This window comes from Falco naumanni, chromosome 4 (genome assembly GCF_017639655.2).
Source record: "Falco naumanni isolate bFalNau1 chromosome 4, bFalNau1.pat, whole genome shotgun sequence".
NCBI classification, from domain to species: Eukaryota; Metazoa; Chordata; class Aves; order Falconiformes; family Falconidae; genus Falco; species Falco naumanni.
Genome location: NC_054057.1, coordinates 46,824,287 through 46,848,239, shown reverse-complemented (window position 1 = coordinate 46,848,239; position 23,953 = coordinate 46,824,287). Strand labels below are relative to the sequence as shown.

Sequence of the window (23,953 nt, the reverse complement as noted above, 5' to 3'; positions counted from 1 at the left end):
AAAGCTTCTGCTAAGGCAGCTCTGTTAATAGACTAGATCCCAAACAACCGCACTGCCCAAATGGAGCACAGGGCTGAATCACAGCCTGTGCGCCAGGAAGGCAGAAACGTTGTTGATTTTTCATTTTAAAGTGCAGCTAGAAACAAAGCAGGGGAAAAGCGATAAAACTTATTATCAGTTTGCAGCTTAATCGTACCAGAATGAGAACTGACAGCGGCGGCAGTGGTCACGCAGAACGGCACAGCTTCTACGGCTGTGAGCCCGTAGCTTGCATTTCCATCACTTCTTACCTCCAAAACAGTGTCCAATGCCACATTTTATGTGGTTTTGTTTTGGTTGGGGTTTTTTTTAACAACAGGTCGTCCAAAACCCTACTTTTAGAAGCCCTGAAAAACGCTAAGGGCCGTCGCCGAAGAGCAGCAGGCTCTTGCCAAGGGACTTAAGGAGTTCCACTTTCTAGCTCGGCCGGTGTCAGCGCCGTGCCAAGCTCGTCCATCACTGACCGGCTTCCACGGCTTTTGGACACCGTTGCCACCGGGAGGGCCGGACGGCCCACCGCCCCCCAGCCGCCCCGCTGCCCCCACGCAGCGCAGGGGCCGGGGCACGGCGCAGCCCCGGCAGGAAGCGCCGGGGACGAGCAGCCTGTCGGGCAGCGCCGAGGGCGGCGCGGGCAGCCGGGTCCCCGCTGCCCGAACCGCGGGCGCGCCGGGGGCTGCGGAGCGGGGTCAGGCAGCCGGGGCGCTAACGAAACCCACCAAATAAGGCGCTGGCAGCCGCCACGCAGGGGGCGCAGGACAGGCAGGGGACGAGCCCCGCCTCAGGCATGGAGAGCCGTGCCCTCCCCGCCGGTCCCGCCGCGCCGGAGAGCGCCTCCCCCGCCCGGGCTTGACGGCAGCGGGGAGGAATGTGTTTCCGGGGCGGGGAAAGCGCGGCCAAGCGCGGACCTTCCCCTCCCCTCCCCCTCCCCCGCCCCTCCCCCGCCGCGCCGGGCTCCCCTCGGCAGCTCGGAGGCGAGGCGGCGGGCAGCCGGACGGGGAGCGAGCAGCGAGGCCGGCCGTCCCGTCCCGTCCCGTCCCGCCGCGCCCAGCCCAGCCCAGCCCGCGCCCAGGACGCCGGGGCACAGGGGGAGCCTCAGTCAGTCAGGCGGGCCGGAGCGCGCCCCCTGCCAGGAGCCAGGCGCGCCGCGGCCATGGCTGAGGTAGCGGGAGGACGGGGCGGGGGTGGGAGCCGGCCGGGAGCGGGCTGAGCGGTGCCCGCCCGGCCCGGGGCGCCTCGTCTCGGCCGCGCCCGCCGGTATCCGGGCGGGCTCCGGCGGGCGGTGCGGGGCAGAGGGCGCCGATCGCGGCTTCCCGCCGCCCGCCCGCAAGGGGAACCGCCGGCAGCACCCGCCAGCCACCGCCGCCCCGGGGCGCGGGTCCCTCCGCGCCCGTCCCGGGGGGAGGGGGGGTGCCTCGCCTCCCCGTGCCCGCCCTGGGGCGGTGTGCGCGTCCCGGGCCGGCGCTGCGGGCTGGAAGGTGTCGGGCCCAGCCTGCGGCTTCCCGTGGCGGCGGGACGGCGGCCTGGGGCCTCCCGTCCCCGCGGGGGCCGGCCGGGCCTTTGTCCGCCCGCGGCCGGGCCGCCCCGACCCTGCCCTCGCAACCAGGGTGGGAGCCCGTACCGCTGCCCCGCTCGGAGCCGCCCGCGGCCTCCCGCCCGGAGGTGCCCGGGAAGCGGCAGCACTAGACGGGGTAAAGTTTCGGGCGGCTTCCCGGGGAGTGCGTGAGAGGGCGGGCGTCCCCCTCAGCGCCCGGGCCGGTGTCGGGGCCGGGGCCTCGGGGCAGGCTTGTCCTCCGCGGGGGCGGGCGCGGGGACGGGAGAGTTACCGGGGTGAAACGCTGCGGAGCGAGGCGGTGTAGGACCGTGAGTATCCAGTCTTTCGACCCGCACATCTCTGCGAAAAGTAGCCATTAAGAGCGGGATGTGTGCACTGTTTGAATGACCGTAGTGCCGCGTTCTGACTGTTCGATGCATTCGTATTTGTGCCTCTGAGCCGTTATAACTTGTTATAAGCTTGTGTCGGGGTGCAAGCAGGAATGTGAGGCCTCTGTATGCAATCTGTTTTCACGTGGATATTTTTGAAATAACTTACAGCAGTGGGAGCACAGTGTTTTGTCTCCTGTTACTAACTTCCTATACCGATGGTTGGAAGGAAACATGAAGTGGTAGGAAATTTTCTGACTCACTGTTTAGCCCATGTCAAATGTCTTTATCTTATGGAATAAGTGTCTGCCTGCCTGTTAGACTCATCAGGTAGCCTTTGTGACTATTTTTTTTCTTCAAGAAAAGAAAGGTGAACAGTGTTCTTGGTTCCTTCTGCATTTGTCCTTGGTATAATACAACAGTCCATTCATGCCAACACATGTGCACATACCTGTTCGGTGAAAATGTTGATTTTTCTGGTAGGTTTGCCATAGGTGCTACAGTCCGGTTCATGCCAAGACACACAAACCTTAGAAATAAGACTTGTCTCCATTCAGATTAGTGGAACCGCTTGTGACTAATGCTGCATGTGCGCTTAACTGTTGAAATGGAGCAGGGCTTTATGTATGTGAAAACAGATTTAGATAATCCATACTCCTGGCACATTAATCATTTGGTAAGTGATGGTAGGGTGAGAAAAATCTGTTTTCTATTATGAAATGACTTGGTAGAAGCTTTCTTTTTTTTTAAGAAATAATTTACTACTAGAAAGATGTAAATTGGACTATATTAAACAAGACTTTAAAAGCAGTGAAGACATTCATTGTCCACATCCATCCCAGTGATGAAACTGATGATTCATTCTCTGTCACAAAATATCACTTGCCTCTGGCAAATGGTTAAGTAGCATTTTGCAAGCCTGCCTAAGGCTATATTTGTAAGGGCTGCAGAAACAGTGCGCCATTGGCAATGGGTAGGCAAGACAAGACAAGTTTTGGATGTTAACACCTTCAGCTTTTGTCCTTTTCAAAGATGTTTCAGCTGAAAGGTACAAACCTGACAGGCATGCAGAATGAAATCTTAACAGCACTTATGAGCTCCAACTTTGATTAAGGTATCTGTTTGCCAGCCATGTTGATGAATGAACCAGACTTACTTCAAAATGAAGTGTCAGCACTTAAAAATCTGGTGTTCTTTTTGTGTGCGGCCAGGGAGCTCATTCTGCTCTGTACGTTCAGTCATCCAGTCTGCATCATGTTCCTAGTTATGCCCACCCTTGTGAAGGACTGATTTGGAGGGATGTGAGTTTCTGATGTGAGTGCAGAATTTTAGTGTTATGTCTCAAGTGACTCAAGTGGTTAATCTTCTACCACTTCCTTTGGGATGCGATTCCCACAGCTGAAAACAAACTGTCCGGAAACTTTTCCTGCTGTTCTCTCTTCCTGATTCATGATTTCATTCCTCTGCTCTTAACCATCCTCCCTATACCTCTCTTAGGGTAGCTCCACTATGATGCAGTTTTGAAAAGAGCTCATATGATATAGCAAGCAGCTTGGGAGGTAGATCACTTGGGTAGCAGAAAGGCTAGCTCAGGAAGAGCGATGCAAACATGGGGTGGACATGTGCTATGTTCTCTGTTACCCTGAATATAATTCCCTTGCTGCCACTGGTATGAATGCTCTTCAGTTGTTTGCAAATAGTTGTCATGCCTACCTTTCCACCCAGTCTTGATTTAGCCGAGTGATGTGATGCATACTTAGCTTGTGGTTCTTCCAGCCCTCTGATCAGCCTACTGCAGGCTTCCTGGCTGCCCGTGGCTCTTGGTAACTGGCCTTCAGAAATGGTTCTGATTGTGGCAAGACTGTTGTTAAACAGGCTGTTGAAGTATCTCCTCTTGATGGGACTGTCTTGTAAGCTGTCGTCAGAAGGTGTAGTTCTGAAACAGGCTCCATCCCCTCTCCCTTTCCTTCTAGTGGACAGACATGCAGAGTTCCTGCTGTTCCTCTCCTGCCTGGGGGCCAGGGGACCTGGGCTGCTTCAGTGCAGAGCTGCTTGTGATGCCTGCTGTGGCCTTTGCTCATGTCACTGTTGCATGTAGGGAGGTGGATGCGTGAGCTGCACTACCTTCTGTTCTGTTAGTTGGACCCACCACATGGCATGGGGAGTGGGTTTTTTGGGGGGAAGAGTACAGGCTGGATGGAGCATTGCTGGTAACTGGTGTACTCAACCTCCTCTTCCTCCCCATTCCTTTCCAAATACATTTTGTACCCATTTCATGTGAGAGAGACTATTATAATCAGTGAGACATTGCAAAACTGAAGTTAAAGCAGTCAGGGATTTTCCTAATCAGAATTAACAGTGACAAGCTAGCTAGCTTTAAGATTGCTCATGCCTCCTTGCATGGCACTTGGAAGAGACATTAGACAGATCCAGAAAAGAGGGAATCCAGGCTTGGCAGTAGTGGAGCCTATTCTGCCCTCAATTGCTTTTCTGGACCTTCAAGTGTTTTATTTATTCCAACTTTTTTTTGGGGGGGTGACCAATCCCCTTGGCAGCTTTTTGATTCTTAGGAGCTGCAGTTAGCCCCTCTGAAAGGGAATCCTTGTTGGAAGTACCTTTTTTTTTTTTTTTTCTTTTTTAAGCTTCTGGGGATCTATTGGTAGAGTTCATAAAGCAATTACATAAATTAAATAATCCTTAAAAATGTAATTAAGGCAATATGTAGTTACATTTATTTTGGAAGTGTCATTAAAAAGTACTTGCCAGTATTTGTACTATTCCCCTATGACTAGATTTTTAAGTCATCTGCTGCATTCTGTGCCCTGTAGAAAATTTCCCATCTCCCAGCAGTAGCAAACTCTGAGTTAAGCCTATGTTTTCCTACCTCTCATGTCCCATCTCTCTTTATATTGCTGATTCTACAGATTGTTTCCACTTGCTCTGCTTGCTTTGCTTTGAAGGTACTTAACTAGTGTTGTTAGCGTTCCCATCAGCAGTTTTGACATTGCTGGTTAGATGACTTGAGATTTTTTAAGTTTCTGCTTTTGTGTGTGCGTGCATGGGTTGTTTTTTTGTTGTTTTTTTTTTTTATACAAACACGTGCATCTCTGAGCCTTACAGAAAAATGAGTTTTTGGTGTAGGGGGGGTTAGCTGTTTTTTCTGAAGAGGATGTTTTTTTGTTTTTCAAGAGCGTCACAGAATTGTGAACAGATGAACAAATTCTGTGGCTCTGTCTCCTGGACACACTGGCAATATCTCGGTCTGATTTAAGGCTCTTTTTGTGTCAAAAAATCAGAATCTTAGTTCAAATGCTGAATAATGTTGTCATCTATGGTGGCCAATACCGTCTCCTTTTTTCGTGTGTAGTTCCTCCTTGTTCTGTGTTGCTCTGTTCTGTTGTGTATTCTGTTGCCAACTTTCTGAAAAGGATGATGTTACTTGCCTTGCAGTAACCACAGTGGACCACAATATTGACTGGTATCTGTCAGTTGTCGTGGTTATGGAGTTTCTTGGGTAGCTGAGTACATAATTTTGGTGTTAACCCACAAATGGGAAGACAAATTCTACGTGGGTTTTTTTTTTTTTCTTTTCTTTTAATTTGTCCTGCATAGGTGTGGCCCAGTAACCTAAACTGTTAAAACTGTAAGTCAGGATAAATTTATGATGACACCTTTCTCTAAACTTTCTTCTCTCCCACCACGTGGATTAGTAGTATAAGTACCAGTAAAAAAGTGCGTAGTTTCATTGTAAGAAATTGTCATGTGCTTTAGCTGTGGTCATAACAGACTGTATGAGTTTCTAGCCCAGCTTAAGGCATGTGTAGGCTTGCCATATAGCTTCTATTGGGAATGTCATCCAGAGACAATGAAAATTCTGATTCCTGTGAATGGAAAATGAGACACTGGGCACCTCATATGCATCACTAAATAGTACAGTTGTCGTTTTCAGTACTAAGGGTGCTCTTCTTAGCAGAATGTTGTTATTAAGCATCCTGTACTTTTGTAATAAGCTCGTTCTTTTACTTTTGTATTCTTAGACTATTCAGAGTGGTTAGTAGACTGCCTAGGCTATTGTATTCTCCCATTAATAGATTGAAGATGTTCACATAGATGGTAAAGTCACTAATTAAGTATAAAATCTGCATATAACCAATCAAGTGGTAGGAAAAGTAGCCTCATGAGACTATAATAAAAAATGTTTTCTTTTGGGAAAGTTAATAAAAGATTCGTACCTGACCTGTAAACCTCTTTGGAGTGTCACTGAGTAAAAGGCTCTTTAAGAGCGACATTTTTGTCTATTATCTTTCTCAATTTCTCTTTACAGTCATCTGCAAAAAGGGTTATGAAATAATGCTTTCTGTCTTAAAAGCAGTTTCATGCGCTTTCTTTCTTTTCCAACAGCAGCAGCAAAATATCATCAGTATTCTTGTGGTTTTTATTAGAGGGGGAAGCTTTGAGTAACAAAATTGAGGCTGGAATCTTAACTTTGTTGTTACGGCTAGTAAGATCTAAGAAGATACTAGTGTTTTCTCACCATCCTTTTTCCTTTCTCCCACAGAAGAACGCCTTGCATATCTTTGATAAATTAATGCAGTTCTCACGTTCTGCCAACAAATCATTAGTTTTCTGTTTATAGACATCTTTACACTTCTAATTTGTAAGACCGTTTAAGTGTAGATTCTTCTTAAAATGCTCATAAACTGTAACATACACAATATCTAGTGCCAGTATTTTCTCACCCCAAAAGATCAACATAATATTTACAGTTCATTTATTTTGAAATTGTGTTTTCTGCAAGATCACTTATGCTCAGTTTAGTCCTAGTTTTGACTTAGCTTTTTTTTAAGTTCTGCTCTTGGAACATTCTAGTGTATAAGCAGGAAGGAGAGCCATTGTTTATATGGATTCTTATTGTATCAAACTATAAATTTATGTGTAGTATATATGCCACATACAAGTAACTCGCATGTAGTTAATTTTCTGTTATGGCTATTAACAAAAAAAATTTTAACCTTTAGAGCTGTGCAAGTAAAGGCACTTTTGATGTGGAAGGTGAACGCAAAAAGTGAAAGCCTTCTTCTTTTCTTGGCCTTTGTGGTAGAATGAAAAAGAATAATTATATATTGGGCTAAACTGAAACACTGAACTTCATGTAAAGATGACTGATTTGTGGTTATTTAAAAGACAAGTAAATTATTGTGTTAGATTAATTTAGAAAGAGTCGGTATTTCACTTAGGAAATGGTGATGCTGTGAATCAAAGGTAGTATCTTAGATGTTAACGTGTACTTCGTCCCTGAGGTTGTGGTTTTGAAAAACAGACCTTACACTGGGATGTCTGGTTTGGCATAACCTTGAAGTAATTATTGACGTAAAGATGCAGGAGCTGTTCCCTTTTCAAAGGAAAAAGGAAGACAAGCTGTCGTTCTAAGGTTTGTTAATTTTCTTTGGTGGAATTGCAGTTTAGTGTGTCCTAACGTGGTGCTAGCCTTGCACATTGGCACAGAGAGTCGTGTCTGCCTCTTGTGCAGCTGGCTACGAAGCAGTTTGACCTGTCCTCATCTGTTCTGTGTCTTTGTAGGCTGGCAGGACGCACAGGGAACGATCTGTGGCCTTGCACTGCCATAAAACAGAACTCTCCCATTGAGTTGTGGGGTAACTGGAGTGTCAGGGGCGTATCGGGGACCATAGGTCATTTGAAGGACCTGGCATTCTAGTAGCTTGGCCAGCACCCTCTGCAGATTCAGTTGCTCAAGTATTAAATTGGACAACATCCAAGCTCGGCCTAGACCCTCAGCTGTCTGGTTTTCCAGATCTTAGGTAAAAAGGTTTTGTGCGAAGATGTGTACAGCTAAAAGGAAAGCCTATTTCTGAAGTGGATACATACAAGAGATAAATACAAAAGAATGTAACCTTCTTGATGTTAAATAAAAAAATTCTCCCCGGGATCAAAAAATTACACATTTTAGTAGTAGTTTATCATTACATTGGGATTAAATTTTGCATTTGACCTCTCATATTATTACCTTATCTTTGATAGTGGAGTGGCTGAAGACTTTGTGCTTGTCCAGTCAGCAAGTGAAATGCTCCCCCTTCTGATAGTAAAAAGGAGAAATGAGGAAATTTTTGCTAGCATCATCCACAATATTGGCTAGAGTAAGCAAGGTTGATTATGTGCTGCTGGTGTGTTCTGGCTGTTGTTTTTTCTTATTACACTGATGTTATATTTTCTGGTGTATTAGGAAATTAGCAGGCATAGGATAAAGTCAGGAATTACCACAAAAGGAACCTCAGAGAAGGTTTTGCAAGGTTGTATTTTGTGTGTGTTAACGTGCTCCGTTTCTGGTGCTAGCTAGTTTGGCCTGATGCGGAAAGGCATACTGAAGCCCATCTGCATAAAATGTACGGCTTGATGGTTTTCAAAATGTCAGTGTGCTCGTTTTTTGTCAGAATAGGTGAAAAATCTGTGTTTCAGGTGTGTGTGAGTGTAACCTACATGCGTTTCCAAAACATTTTAGGGGATAACATTTGTTCTTTGCTTTTACTGTACAATTGAAAAATAAGGAATAACTTTTTTGTGCTGTTTTTGTCACTTCTATGCAAATACCAGTCTGTGTGAGAAATAAGTGACCAAGAATTTCAGTGTAATTTTTCCTGGGTGTGGGCTTGTATGTAAAAAAGGAAACAGCAAATTTCCTTTTTTGGAAGAACATACTATATGTACCAGCTATAGGTTGTTTAAATAGCATCATAAAATTGATAAACAGTGGTAAACATTTTTTTCTATGTATGTTATCTCCTTCTACTGCAGATGTTGTTTACATAAGTTTTCAAAGGGTAGACTAAAATGCTACATAGCCATGTTGCTGATACTAGCAGTTTCAGTGAAAAATTCAATTTTAGCATTAAAGAGTAACTATAGTGTGTAAGATTGGTCAGCTAGCAGTGATAAAAATGCTGGCAGCAATCTGGAGAGTGTTTAGGTAGTGATAAAAAAGCTTCCAGTTACTGGTTCTTTTTGGTGTATAATTCAAAATGCACTTTCACTTTCTAAATGAATGATGCCTGTATTTAATGTGATTAACATTTGCTTGTAGCTGGAAGCAATTTTAATACTGCATCTCTGCAGAGTTGGGTTTTTTTAAAAAAAAAAAAACAAAACAAAACCAACCAAACCTCACTCAGCATTAATTTAAAACTCTGTTGTAGACAATTGATTTTCAAATTAACCTGAATTTCTTACTTTGAAAATTTTCCAGTGGCCCTTGAACCATGAATTTAACTAAAAATGTGTTTTATTTACATAGGAACACGACTGCAGCAATTTATACCAACGTAGGTCTTAGCTGTCCCTCCTGCCTGTACTTGTGCAGTCTTGCCATCCTCCTTGTGTCAGCAGTGGAAGTCATGAGGCTGTACAGTAAGTCATTGAGGTAGCTGATCTGGTTGAAAAATACCTTGGCAAAAAATTAATTTTCAGCTAGATCAGCTGTTTCAACCGGGTGACCACGTGTTACTAACAACGTGCTTCAGATCAAGGGGAAGAAAGGAAAATGTGCAGCTCCTAGACAGATGAGTGTGGGACTGTGGTTGTCCAGAGATAAGTTGGCGTAAACTGCTGCAGAACCTCACAGCATCTGCTCATGGATGCTTCAGTGCTTTTCTGATTTGAGTAATCTTATCTTAGGTTGCTAGACCAGGTGAGAAATAACTCAGCAAGGAGTTACTGCTTCACTTGTTCTACTGTCGCGTTGAGAGATGAAAGTATTGTCTGCAGTTGGCATCAGATAGATGAAAGGTGTGCAAAGCAGGGAATTCTAGGGCCTGGAGAAGCTGAGCTGTCTCTGTTCAGTAGTGGCAAACTGGTAGATCTCCTTAGCTACTTTAAGAAACTTCGTATTTTTATTATCTCTTGAAGTCCTCTTAGAAGCAGCCTGTGGACTCCAGGCTTCAAATCCTCCTGTGGAAAGCAGCAAATGTATGTAGCAAAAGTAGGCAGGTTGTTCAAATAAGGACTGTTTTCTCTAGATGGGTCTGTTTTTTAAAAACAATAATAAAAAAAGACATTTTTTTAAGGTTGAAATAATTTTTTTCCTGAGGTTGGTGAGCTTTTTGTAAGTGCTGAGACTTCAGGGTTACAATCTGCATCAAGTCCACTGTTTGTTTCACTGTGTGCTTATACCTAGCCAGTTATCATTGCCATTGAATTAATAATTGTTACTAGTTTTATATAAATCTTAAAATACATATAATGGGCATATGTAAAATTAAATATTTATTAAATAAATCATAGAGAGATACAGATTCTTAAGGCTGTACATAGTTCTGTGGGATGACCAGGTTTTTATTAGTTCTGTGTGATCATTTTCCTGACCGCTTACCCAGTGTTGAAAGTATGTTGAGGATGAGAGTTGTTTCAGTACAAGTCTCATTTTAAATTGTGTTAGAATCCTGAATCTTTTAAAAAACTTGCAATTAAATATTCAGATGCTCCCTGTAAACATTATTGTATGTACTTGGCAATCAGTTCCTGAATTAAAATGAAAAAACCCCAACCAACCAAAAAAAAGAACACCACCAAAAATACAAACATACACACACTCCTGAAAAGCCTTCAGTGTTGTGTTCTTTACTTGTCATAATTTTTTTGGCCAGCTATTTTATTGTAATGACATATTGGAAAAAAAGTAAAAATAAAATCGGAATAGTTCCCCAAACCAGCTGGCTGTGTTAAGAGCACTCACAAGCAATTCACACCAGGCCAGCAGAGAAGGAAGGTAGGTCTGTGACAGCCTGGATTTAGGTTGGTTTAGCAGTACTCAAGGAGCCTGGTGTAATTTCGGAGGTCAGTTGCTCTGACAATAGAGGTTGTTTCTTGAGCACTCCTCTGTCCACGTGGAGCTCTGGTTCAGTTCGCTGAGGCTCAGAAAGCAGGTTTCAGTGTCAAGGGGAGAGGGATGACTCAAGGTACCCCTCTGTCAGCCCAGCCAGGGAAACTGGCTCAGGATGGTGGCAGGGAAGGTCTACAAGTACAAGTGCAGGGGCAGAGGTGACTTTTTTTTTTTTTTTTTGGTGGGGGGGGAATATGCTGTAGCACTGCTGTTCCTTTTAGCAGCAGTTAGCTTTCATCTTGGTTTTGGTTGCTGAAACTACCCTGAGTGTTAATGATAGCTACTGGTGGGTGAACGCTGCCATGTAATGACAGTTTCCGCTGAGTTTGCCCTTTGCGGTGTGCCAGCTTCTGGCTTCCTGCAATACCTGCAGCAACAGCCAGCGAGACATTTGCAACTTTTCTCTTAAAGAAAGAGATAAGCAAGACATTGTATTAGCTGAAGTTCTCTAGCTTTTTACTAAGAATGTCTCTGTTCTGCTTTTCCTTTAAAATAAAAGCTTGGATTAACGTAAATTTAGCCAGATGATGTGACAGTTGTGGATATTACTAAGGCAGTACGGCCTCAGAAGCATCGGTTACAGTCAGCTGTGTAAGAGCTATATTTATATGTTTAACTAAACTTTTCATTTCCCCCTGTGTGGATGAATGTGAGGTTTAAGTTGCACAAAATTAAATAGTCTCTTTATGTGAGTAGTAAGTAGTGCAGAGTGTGTGGGAATTTAATACTACCACAAGGAACAGACACCCATGTTTTCTACTAGAATGGCTTAAATCATTACGTGGCATTCCTAATTGTAATCTGTCTGAGATGGAAATGCTAAACTTAGCCAAAAAGTCTTGTAGACTAGCAAGACCTATGTAAACAAGTGAAATACTCAATTCACGCTCTCCACCACCAAAAAGAAGTGTCATACTTAAGCAAGAGGAGAAATTAAATTATTTTGGAAAAAATGACTGATGGATCTAAAAGCATTTGAAAAGTGATGGAACAACAGAGATAATTTTTTTTCTCTGTTTTTATCACAATTGTGTAAAGAGGTGCTTGTAATAATGAAACCCCTGAAATATTTGTTGTGGAAAAATGTCTGCTGATAACAGTGAGATTGTGTACAGTGAGAGTTTTTACAAATTCTTGGAGACAACATGCTTTGAATAAGGCTGTGATGGACTTGAACTACTGGCAACTTCTGTTTGCAAAAGTATGGAAAATGGGTTTTTTTGTGACAGTTTTAAGGGGAAAAAATTAGGGGTGATGATTCTTAATACTTACATGTCTTCATTATATATTTATCCTTAGAGAGGAGGCTTTCAAGTTGCACATGTATTGAAGCTGCTGTAGGTAGAGAAAATAGTTTTAACCACAGTATCGGTTGTGGGCTTGGGATGGTAGCTGTTTAGCCTTAGAGAGGTGTTGTATTTGTGGTGTGCCTTCATGCTAGCATAAGCAGCTCATGAATAGATCTCATTATTTTGTCCCTGCTTAAAATTCAAGGAGCTTCATAATGTCCTTGTAGGAATCTCAGCTTTCTGTGGGCAGGATGCACTGACGTGGGATTTCTTGGTGAGAGAGGAGCACAGGTGTGTGGTGGTGAGGTATTCTGCTTTTTTTGTTCTGTTCTTTAGTAAGCACAATAGTTTGAGAGGTGTAGAGTAGCAAGAAGTAGTTACAAACTGGCTTTTGAGGAAAAGATGCAAATGTTTAGTTGAAACTAAGTATAAGCCATAGGTAATAAACAGTAAAAGCATATTGCTGGTGTTTTAATTAGATGTAGCTGCAGGCCTCTGCCTGCTCTGCTTGAGAATATGCAGGGTTGTATTTTTCTCCTAATTTAATGTTGAACATTAAGCACAATACACCTGGTTGTTAGTTTTCCAAAACACAGTTGTCAGAGTTTACTCTATAAATTGCAGTCTGTGGATAATTGCCTGGTAAAAATATCTAAATAAACCTGTGTGGAAAAAATAATATTCTCATGAGTATTTCCAAAGTAACTCCTAAACTGTGGAATCTTAGCTTCAAATTATAATCCAACAGGTCGAGAAAACATTGTACAAAAAGTCTCTTTGTCCACATTAGGACCAAGCTAGGGACAAGGATGGTTAATACAGCAAGGTATTCTTAAATTAAAAATTACTGATGGTATGGTAGTACTAAGGAGGTCTAGTCATGAAATACAAACCTTCTGTGCATGGCGGTATGTACGTAGACTACTGGAAAAAGATCCTTCCTTCAAAACTGGTGCTGGCTAACCAATGTTAGTCCTGCCTGCACCACATTGCTCTCTGGACATTAGAACAAAGGGAAGAGATCAGGGTTGGGGTTTGCTGACTTGACAGGTGAAGGCTCTTTGTCAGTTGCAGCATCTTCTCATTGTCGCTGAGCATCTTTTCTCATTTTACTTTGTCACTGTTGCCGGCATGAAATCTGGACTTGTGTGACTTCTGAAAAAGATGTTATAAAAGGACAAATTGAGTAGGCTTTAGCAGCGCTAGTATTCTTTACAATTTACTATGCAACTTGGGTTTGCTTGTGATGGGTGTAATTTAGGTTTGCAGCCAGTTGCAGGAGTTTGTTTGTCATTAAGTGAAAATATCAATGGATTTTGCTAATGAAAAATGTGTAGAAATACATTAAATAAAATATGGCATGTATTCTATCCTGCCTAAATAGGTTTGCTATGTTCCATAGAGGTCTAAATTCAGTAGGTCTCTCCTTGCTTTACCAGCAGCTCCCTGGCTGCCTTCAGTTGCTTGTTGGAGGATACATATTCACTTCAACTTCTTTAAGTCTATAGAGAAGGCCATATAGTTCAGATTAGTAGGTCTGCAATTAGAGATTTCAGCTCAGTGTGTACTAGTCACAGTACTCATGCATGATACAGGAGGTTTGCAGTCGAGGCTCTCTTCTTGTCTGAGTGTGAACATACATCTGTTTCCCTTCACATTCCTACAGGTTAGGGCATTTGGGAGAAAGAAATAAAGCTCATACTCTGAATCATGGTCTCAAGACTTTTTACTTCTATCAATTAGCAATATGCTGTAAAAACTATATATATGTTACAGGGAACAGGTTGTTGAACCCCACTTAGATCTTTCTTCTACCTCCCACCATCTGAGTGTTTCAGTAGATAAACAAGGATTAAAACTCTTACCAGCTCGTTCTCTGTCTCTGTGCCTTGCATTCTTCATTGCATAGCACATTTTGGTTTAATTAGAGTGGTAGAGAGTGCTCTTACCAGTATATCATATAGGATGATAGAACGTTCCCAGGAAACGTGAATTCAAACCCTTTTGGGCTGAGGAGGGACTGGAGCCCAGTTACCTGACTTCCTGGGTATGCCTCAGTGCTGTAAAGTATCTGGGAACCATTACCACCTTCTGTCATGCAAACTGTATCACAGCTGGATCTACCAGATTTTACCTTTCTCAAGGTGGAGAGATGTCAAATATCAGAAAACTTGATCATCTGCAGTTGTTCTGAAATTGGTACCTCTATTTTTCTGATTGTAGAGGAAGTCTATGGGTTCTATCAAGAAAAATCTCCTTCCCTGCAGCCAGGCATCTAACTTGGGCAGGTTTGTTTCTACTCAGTAATTCAAATGAAGAGCAAAAAATACATTTCAGAAAAATACCTAATTGCTTTTTGTTCCATTGTTTAGAACTGCCAGTAAGTTGAGGGCTCCTGTGACATCCAGGTACAAATATTAATACATTCTATATGGAAGGAATAATATGGTCAAACTGTGCGAGTGCTTGTGCGTTTAGGTGTTCTGTCTGGAAGCAGCTGTGTCCTATATAAACTAACAAACACCCCATACTCTGGGAAAACAAGCCGATACCATGAGCAGCTTCCCAAATCTGTTCTTGTGAGCTGTGGCCTCAGCCTGCTGGTACTTGGACATGAACATTTTCATGTATTCAGCTGAAGAGGCGATATGATGCAGGTGCCCATGCTGGATTTCCGGTAGTGGTTTCATACCCACAAGTTGATTTTAGAACCTAATGCTTACTGATTTTTTTCCTATTGAATCCAGTCCTTTTTGGTGAATTTTACATGACTTGATCTCTTGAGGAATCTTTTAGAGCTTTAAGTATGAATAAACTATGGGTAGTAACACAGTATAACTGAGAGTCTTAACAAACCAGTTGAGTCACTGTGTATGTTTGTCTGCCTTACTAAGCGTAGGAGGGGAGCAGGTAGTTTCCATGCAGAATCTGCAGAATTGTGATATATTTCCCCGTGATTCTAGCATGCAGAAATGTGTATTCTCATCTTTTTTGGACTTTCAGCCCTGCAGGGGGATCTTCTGAAATAACTAGTGACATACACTAATTGTGATAGATGGTGTCAGATAGGGATACCAGCTCCTGCATTATCGTTAACTTGAGCAGAAAGCTGGTTTCCTGTAGATTTTAACTCTAATTATAATTAAAATTTATGTCCTAATGGGTTTATTATATATTATTTTAACATATGATGCCCCACTAAAACAGAGCTGTTATGGAAGTGCTTATCGTGAGTTTTTGGTGACTATGCTTGTTTTATTCCACTAACTTACAGGTAATAACTGACAGAGAGAAATGAAGTCCAATGTGAAATACTGCTGATTCTTTCATTCTGTAGTGTCCCAGTAAGCTGAAGTGGTTATGTCTTAAAGCTTTTTCAGGACACAATTTGACTAAGAGTCTTGATGTGATTAATTTTTTGTGTAAAAAAACTGTTTCAGTGCTAAAGAATTTCTTATTTTGCACATTAATCTGGGTTAATGTCCCATTCTTTCCATATTGCTGCAAGCAGTTCAAAATCCACTCCATTAATGTCTGCAAAGTTGCTGGGAGAGAAAGAACATTGTGGTCTTGATGAATCATGCTGTTGGTAGGCTTGCAGGTAGATGGGCTGTTGAAGGCAGGCTTACTTCAAGCATTTCCATTTGGATTGGGGTGCTGCAAAGTCAGAAGACCAGAAATGTGAATGGGATTAATTTTACCAGTCTGTAAAAGACACACTGGAAAGTGTGGCCCCCAGCTAAAGCCAGTAAACCATCTGGAGTGAGGGAAGAAGGAACTTTTTTAGCAGGGTAGCCATCAAGTCCTGTAATGGGTGTCTCCAGAGGCTATTTAATTCTGCTTATTTTAGAAACATGTCTATTCGTGCTCTTTTTTTAACCAGAACTTTGATGGCTGGGGGTGGAGGCTGACTTGTGACCAGTGTGGTCCAGCATACAGCCACGGACTGTATCCTTTGCTTTTTTTCACCCAGTTCTCTTTTTTTTCTCCATCCCCATCTCACTACCTCTGCCATGCCAGGACAAGCACGTTTGTACCCAAGATGGCCTAAACTAGCCACTTTCTTTGTTGGATTAGTGTTTCAGCCACCAGATCTTTTCCTCGCTCCAGCACTCCTCAGTGGCTGCACTAATGCTAGCGCTGGTCAGAAAGGAAAGTAGTATGAATAATCAGCCAGGAGGCTGATTAACAAGGGTGAATAATCAACAAGGAGGGGGGACAGCTCTCTCGAGTGACTTTACCATCCTTACGCTAGATGAAAGTGGCTGTAAACATGATCTCTGGTCTAGGAGGGATCAATTCCATACAGTGTTTCTGAATCAAGCTTTAAACCCATGGAAACACAGCTGATGAAAAGGTGTCAGTCTGCAGGAAGCACAAACATTAGTCCTAAAGTATGAGTTGCTTAGTCGTTTCTGGGTTTGTAAGGGTAATTAGAGTGGTGTATCGAGATGTGAATAAGTAGGCTGTCTGGTTATTGCTTCAGAAAGGTGACTTCTGCACAATAACTTGACTCTTACTGCATATTCATTTCCCCTGTGGTCTGAAGCACTGTTAAGTATTTCAGTAGAAAGCTTTGCAGCAAGGCATGCTTCAGTACGCAGTAGGGGCAGATGCCGTTGTAGTGTTTTCCTTTGCTTGGCATTGCCTTGGTGGATGCTGGAGTACAGGGTCAGATGAGGAGCTGCTTGTCTGAGTGGAATAATACTGCAGTGGCCTAACGGCTTGTTGTTAACGTTCTTACTGTCAGTATAAATGGCAGCCTGCATCAGGTGGGGTGAAACACTGAGCTAGGTGATGAGAGATCAGCACAGCCTTCAATATGTCATTTCAAAGGAATTAATTTTTCTGTAACTTACACTTTTTTCTTGATCCCATTTGCCCAGTTAATTTTCTGCAGAGGTGCTGTTGCTGTTCGAATAAATAAATTTAAAAAGTTTTAAAAAGCTTTAGTGCTGTGGAATTGTAAGCTTAATTTCTAATTATCTTGATGATTAGCAGACTACAAAGGTGCCAAATACTTGATATGCAAATTCAAAGTTAGTCTCATTATGGAGAAATAATCCTTCCTTTTTCCTATTGCCACTTAATGAGTGTCTCATTTCAAATTAGAAGCTCCAGAGGTTTCCATCAAAGCTGGTTTTATGAAGAAAAAATTCTCTTCAAGCATTACAGTTTGTAGAGACAGCAAAAAAACTTGGAAAATGGCGAGTCCAAACGTTCAAGCTTAGGTCTATGTTTGTCTTCCTAAAATATGTGACAAAAATAGAGCACAGCTCACAAATGTGCAGAAATAATTTCAAAATAAGTTTTTCAACAGCATACCGTTTTCAGCCTTTTAAGAAGGATCCAACTGATGATGCAGTTAAAGAGATTTCAGTTCTTGGCAAGCTTACCTTTTGTAAGCTTTGAACCAGTTTAGTTTGGGGTTTTTTGGGATGGCAGAAGGATCACTTTTAGGAAGATTATTTTGGGGATATTTTTCAAGGTTTTAATTAAAATGGGGAAAACAAGTATAATAGGAAGTACGTAAATGCTGCACCAAAAATGTCATTTATTTCTTGTAACAATGGCTTCTTTTCTGTTCCCATCATCTGTGGTTGAACACTGACACAGGGTTTAGTTCCAGCTCTACCAATGATTTCCTAAAGCTTCCTTTGACTGTTCAGTGTAGTTAAGCATTATTTGTTTTGGTGTATTCCCTTAGCAGAAAAATCTCTAACAGGGCAATCCACAGTACTGCCCAGTGACTGCAGGAGAACGTGTTTGACACTGTTGTGACCAGGCTGTTGCAGTGGCTAGGAGGAGGTATGGAGGCTGAGGATGTACATTGCTTTGCTTGCATTAAAGAATAACCAGAATTTAATGGAAATTAGCAAATCTGTACTGGAGATTTTCCGAAACTCAGCAGATGGAAACGCTATGAAGCAGTGGAGGTAAAGGAAGCGAGCTAGTGTGTGTCGGAAGGCAGGCGGCTTGCTCCGGGAGAGCCATTGCCGCAGCCATATATGGAAGAGGACGTTTTCCTTGTTAACTTGACGGGGAGTCTGTGCCCAGAACGACATCCATCATGCGGATGCGTTTCCACAGGAACATTTCTCTTCCAAGTGATCTTAATCATAGTTTTAGCACTGTGTCACATCTTTGCTGACTTATTTATATGGTCTGCACGGGCTTGCTCTGCATCCGCTGCTAGTCTGCCCTAAAAAGGTGAACTGTTTATAATTTTCTCGTTTTGGCTAACAGAAAAGACAGTACTAAACCGATGCCAGCAGCTTAAGTTTTTTCTTACTGAAAAGCCCACCCCGTTCTGGGCTGTACCCAAAGCAAAACTGCTTTCCAAGTAACAAAATATCCTTTCACTTGAGGGAAGTAAGGTTTGCTAAAGATAGAACATACATCCCATAAAACAGAGAAGAAAGAACCTGGAAGCTGAGAACGTAGTAAGGCTTTCCCTTCCAGACTCCTTGTCCGATAGGTGTGCTCCTACACAGCTATGCTACACAGTGTAACAGCTCGCTCTCGCTAACCTTGATTCAGTTCATTCATTTGTCTTCCACCTACTCACATCTGTTGGGTTGTGGTTCCCCTCTGATCAGGGTTCATGGCTGCACAGGTTTGATTTAGATGATTGTTTAGAGAGGGGACTTAATAAAAGAGTGTTCATGAGAGAGAGGTTTTTTGCAAATGAAGGACTGATCACCTCTGCAGCAGTGGGCAAGAGGGGAAAATTGGAGTTAGATGTGTGCAATAAGTAATGCTCATTGTAATATATATTACAATAAAAATTAAAATAAAAGTTAAGGTATAATTTACAGTCCAATTTTTCTTCGGCTTTTTTATCAGTAATTTCTTATGTGTCTATGCGTAACATCTAGCAAAATAATTCCACAGCAAATTATCTTAATTCTCCTATGTCTAAATTCTTCCTGGTCCTCTGGCTACAGCATCTGGTGAAGAGTGGGCCAAAATAATTTATTAGAAAAATATGAACCATCTAATACCATCTAATGTTGTTGAATACAGTTTGTTAGCAAGTGGTTGGCTTCTGTTTGAAATGTTCTCCACCAGATTTTAGAGCAGCTATCCCTCCTCCGTTAGGTCTGCCTGGATGTGCAAAGTAACAGTTATGAATGACCCTAAATCAGCGTGAGAAAACCAAAGCTCAGCTGTGGTGCTAGTTTAAGTGTAGCTCACTTTGCTGCTAATTTATGTTATGTTTTCTAGAATAGTACTTCTTTTGGAAAATGACATGCTCATTTTAAAAGACTCTGCCAAATTTGCTTTTCCTTGGCTACATTCAAGATATTTTTTAGAACAAAAAAGTATTAAGAATATTGATGTTTCCGGGATGACTGGAAAGGCTTTAATTAGCAATAACATTTTAGGATGACCAAGGAAATTGGCAGCCATGGTACAAGCCCTCAGAATTCTTATAATGAATAAAAGAGAAATGGAATTTAAAGTAGTACCAAAATTTCAAGGATGTGACAACTGACCCTGACTGACTACCTGCTATTTAATAGAAGAAAATTTATTTTAAAATGGTCTATTTGAAACATTTTTAGAATGTAATCCTGGCTCTGGAGTACTAAATGAAGTCTTGCCACTATTTAAGGAAAATGACAAGACAGTAACCCTAAATTGTGGTTCATCACCATTCAAATCTTGTCTCAAATCAAAGCGTATAGATTATATACTTTGTATGTATGTATTTTTTTTTGCCAGGCCTTCATTAAGCTTTATAGAACTGATCAAAGGGTTTCTTAAGGATGGTACCCATTAATTCTCTGTTATCTAAAGAAGAAGAAGAAAAGGAGCTGAGTTTATATCAAGGATGATTTATATTGTATATTGTGAGAGGAAATTTCTAGGTAGGAGTATAAGCTGACAAGTTGGGCTGTAAAATGCCCTTTGGAGATAGCAAGGAAAATATTTTGGAAAAGGCCTTGATGTTTATCTTAAAACAGAGACTTGAAAAGAGAAGCTCCATTTCAGACTTGTATTTCTGTGGTATTGTTATGTAGAAGTCTCCCTCTAAGCTTCAGAGCGTAACTTTTTTTAAAAAAAAAAAATAAATAAGGTGTTAAAAGATTGGTTTGGGTTCTTCCCCCTCAGACTGAGCAATGTTTGCCTGGTTTACCTAGCATAAAAGTATTTCAAAACAATTTAAAGCTACTCTGTTTGATGTCTTCTAAATACAGTATAGCCCGCAAACACCGTTGTCCTAGAGCAAAACTGTCCAGCTGATACAAATAAGATCATTTGTTTGCTTCTCCTCTAGTTACTTGTCTCCTTTGAAGCACAGTTACATGTCTGCAGTTTCATGTAACCTTTTTTTTGTTGTTCACTTACTTGTTGTGATAAATCATACAATTTGGGCTTCTGGTTTTGTTTTTCAGACTAATTTAAAATTGCTCACATGGGCTGGTATCCTCTGTTGCTTGATATGGAATGGATTTGCTCAGCAAGGTAAGTCACTTGATTTCATTGCAGTAGTTTAATGTTGCTTTAGAACAACTATATACGTTTAGCAGTTATTTATGTTGATAAATATATCATTGTTAGAGGAGTGCAATGTGTCAATCCTATCTCATGTTAATAACCTGTTTGTAGTTACAACTCAGTTTACAAAGCCAGAATGAAATAAATTAAAACTCTTTTGTGGTTAGCACCTTTTTATAAATTGACTGATAGTGTTCTTTGCTAGGTGGAAGTGACTGCATAAAAGCTAACGCAAAATCATGTGGTGAATGTATACAAGCAGGACCAAACTGTGGTTGGTGTAAAAAAACAGTAAGTATTGCAGAATTCCTTTTATGGTTTGTTTTTTTCCCCTTGGCTTCAAATTCTAGTAAAAATACTTTAAATGTATAGAAATTTTTGTTTTCATTAATAATAGTTTCATGTCGCTCTTCAATTTGATATACTTACTTGTACTTAAAAATTCAGATACTACGATTTTTCTCATGTCCCGATTTGAGTATAATTGCTGTTTACAATGTGTTTACTTCTCCTTTCCTAAATCTTAAGTGTATACAGACCCTACAAGCTATCTCATAGTTAATTTAAAATCATTCCAGCATGGAATCTGTGTATGCTTAATTACATTCTTCCAGTAACATCAGAGTAGGAGGTAGTTTTAGGCAGACATAGGTGGAGTAGGGGAAGAGATTGAAGGTTTTCTTTTATAAAAGAAAGATGTTCAGATTTTAGTTTTCTGTTATTGGTAGACTTGGGGGTTAGGAGATTGGTGTGGGTGGGTGGGTGGTTTGTTACAGGATGAAAGAGAGTGCTTTCTTATGTAATTAAAAATTGAATTAAGTAAATACAAAATGTAAGATAATCTTAAATTGTATCACTTAATCACTACATGCCAAAGTCTCGTCTTCAGGTTAGAAACAGAAGAAAATTTGTTCTACAGCTCTTCTTTGGTTTGTTATTGAAAACTGGGAAATTTTCCTGTTTCTCACTAGAAGATGATAATGTATATTTATTTCCATATAGTACCTATTTGATGTCCCCCAAACCAGCTTATAAACTTTAAACATTTAATTAAACTGATTAACTTTAAAATTTGGCCTTGAGCTGTCAGATTCATTGTAGGTCCTAGTTATCAAGAACTGACAAACTTTAAGATATTTTTATGTATATGCATTTTTTTTTTGGGGGGGGGGGGTAAAACAGAATTGCCAAATTTCTCAATTAGAAGCCTTTTTGTTTATATTTGAGGTTAGAGCTTTTCTTAGGTTTGAGGTAATGGTAACTTATTGTTCAGAACAAAGCTACATGTTTTTTCTTATGGATCTTACTTTTGGATTTAATTTCCTCAGAAGGAGAGGGTTGTCATCTGTCTTTCCCCTGCTCTGTCAGCATATTGCTATTATTTTGTTGTGGAGTACCAAGGTACACTTACATAATCTTTAATTAAAGCCTTTTAAAGTTGAAAGAGAGGGTAAGTTGCCAAGTAGGCGGTACAAGTAGGTTCATATTATTAAGACTACATTGAGATGAGAGCTTTTTCCACCTGCTGTCACTTTCAGAGTAGCTGGTTTTAAAAGGATGTCCTCCTTCTGTCAGAAGTGACATTGGTTGGTTTTTTTTGTTGTAGTTTCATCTTGCGTCCATCTTATACACGGATAAGTATAACTAGATGCAGACTCCTGGACTAAATAGTAGTCACTGACATATTTAGTATAATTTAAAGCATTTCAGGACTGTGTGTTTTGTTACTGAACTTAAAAAAAATAATATGGAGTCATCGTAATAAGTGTTATCATGGGTAGAGTATAACAAATTGCATATAGGTGTAAACTTGATACTCTTTTGCCTGTGTTTTCTAGGACTTTTTGCAAGAAGGAGAACCAACATCTGCCCGATGTGATGACTTGGCAGCACTAAAGAGTAAAGGCTGTCCTGCAGAAGATATAGAAAATCCCAGAGGTGACAAACTGTTGCTTGAAGATAGAGAAGTAACGAACCGTAAAATAGGTGCTGCAGAGAAGCTGAAACCAGAGGCCATTACACAGATCCAGCCACAAAAATTACTACTGAAACTGAGAGTTGGTAAGGACAGTTTCGTTCTAGTCTTGCGACAATTTTTCTGTCACCGCGTCACCTGCATTTTTTGTTTTCAATGTGTAACCATTTTGTTACAGAAACTACTGTTGTTCAAGTAACCAGGTAATCATAAGAGAGCTATTCAGGTGTCAGCCCCAAGTGTTTAGACACTCCAAGTACTGTCTCATTTTTATAAAAGGTTAGATATTACCACTTGTTTCCAATAGAACTTAGGAGAAAATAGATACAGCATGGATTGATACATATATCAGAAAGGTAAAATTATTGTTTTCAGTATTTTGTAGTTGATTTTGTACAGTGCGGCTTCTTAGAATGGAAATAGAGGAGTGAGCAAAAAGGAGAAGTTATGAGAGCATTTCCTTTTCCTGGAAGTACTGCTGTTGCCTCAAGTCTGCATGCCTGAAGTGAACTAAATGGTTTTGTTGTTATGCAGCAAGATTTTTGGATTGCTACGTAAAATACTTTACAGAGGTTAAAGGTGTGGATACAGGGCTACATGAATGAGAACAAAGTAGTTGTGCACCATTTCCAGCCCTTAAAGAGAACTTTGTTTCTTTCAAATGGGGGCGGGGGGCTGGGGAAACAGGGCTAGTAGCTCACACAGTACTTGAGCATAACGAAGACTGTCCTTCCAGTTCCCAAGCACTGAGACACATTCAACAGCTACCTTGTATTTACCTGGAGTAAGAGCCTGTATGTGGCATCAGCTGCTTGGTGATTGCTGTAAAAAATGCAAGATGATCTGCAGCAACTTAGCATGATGGGAGGAAAGGAAAGGAATTTTGCAGTTTTGGTATTACATCTATTCTAATGTTACCCTCTTAGCTTCAAACCAAATTATTGTTGCTTTGTTGACACAGAAGTTTCTCCATCAGGATATGTGAGGGACCTAGGCAATCAGAACCTGATCACCCAAAAGATTATTACTCTTGTTTATAAGCACTTACCTTGGTCATAAGTTCTCTGAGGGAATGTGTGCTTGCTTTCTGTGCAGGCATTTTTAAACAGTAGCTAAGGAAAATGTAAAGCTTTTAGGATTTGGTGGTTGGGTTTTTTTTGTCTTTGAGGTTTTTTTTGACCCCTTTTTTTAATGAAGACTGCTGCACAGCTGTGTGTCATACACTATTCACTTTGCCTAGCTAAAGGTTTCCCCAGTTTTCTGATTTTGCTCACATATAAGCAGATGTTTGCTGATTATTAAGCAGACTTAAGCAGCAGCAGTATCACCCTGTAA

The 23,953-nt window shown here is 41.4% G+C and overlaps 1 protein-coding gene across 4 annotated transcripts in view; it reads left to right on the top strand.

Annotated features, from left to right (window-relative positions):
• Window positions 1-956: 956 nt before the first annotated feature.
• ITGB1 (integrin subunit beta 1) overlaps window positions 957-23,953 on the top strand; it is a 45,080-nt gene continuing 22,083 nt past the window's right edge. Inside the window, exons 1-4 of one of the 4 annotated variants that reach the window (XM_040590287.1) lie at window positions 957-1,198; window positions 20,541-20,610; window positions 20,849-20,934; window positions 22,482-22,704. In XM_040590287.1, coding sequence (XP_040446221.1) covers window positions 1,190-1,198; window positions 20,541-20,610; window positions 20,849-20,934; window positions 22,482-22,704 — 388 coding nt within the window. In that variant the 5' untranslated portion in view covers window positions 957-1,189. Of the gene's footprint in view, window positions 1,199-9,917; window positions 9,937-17,924; window positions 17,947-20,540; window positions 20,611-20,848; window positions 20,935-22,481; window positions 22,705-23,953 lie in introns of those variants that run through there. The other 3 variants (XM_040590284.1, XM_040590286.1, XM_040590285.1) reach the window with 3 other exon arrangements.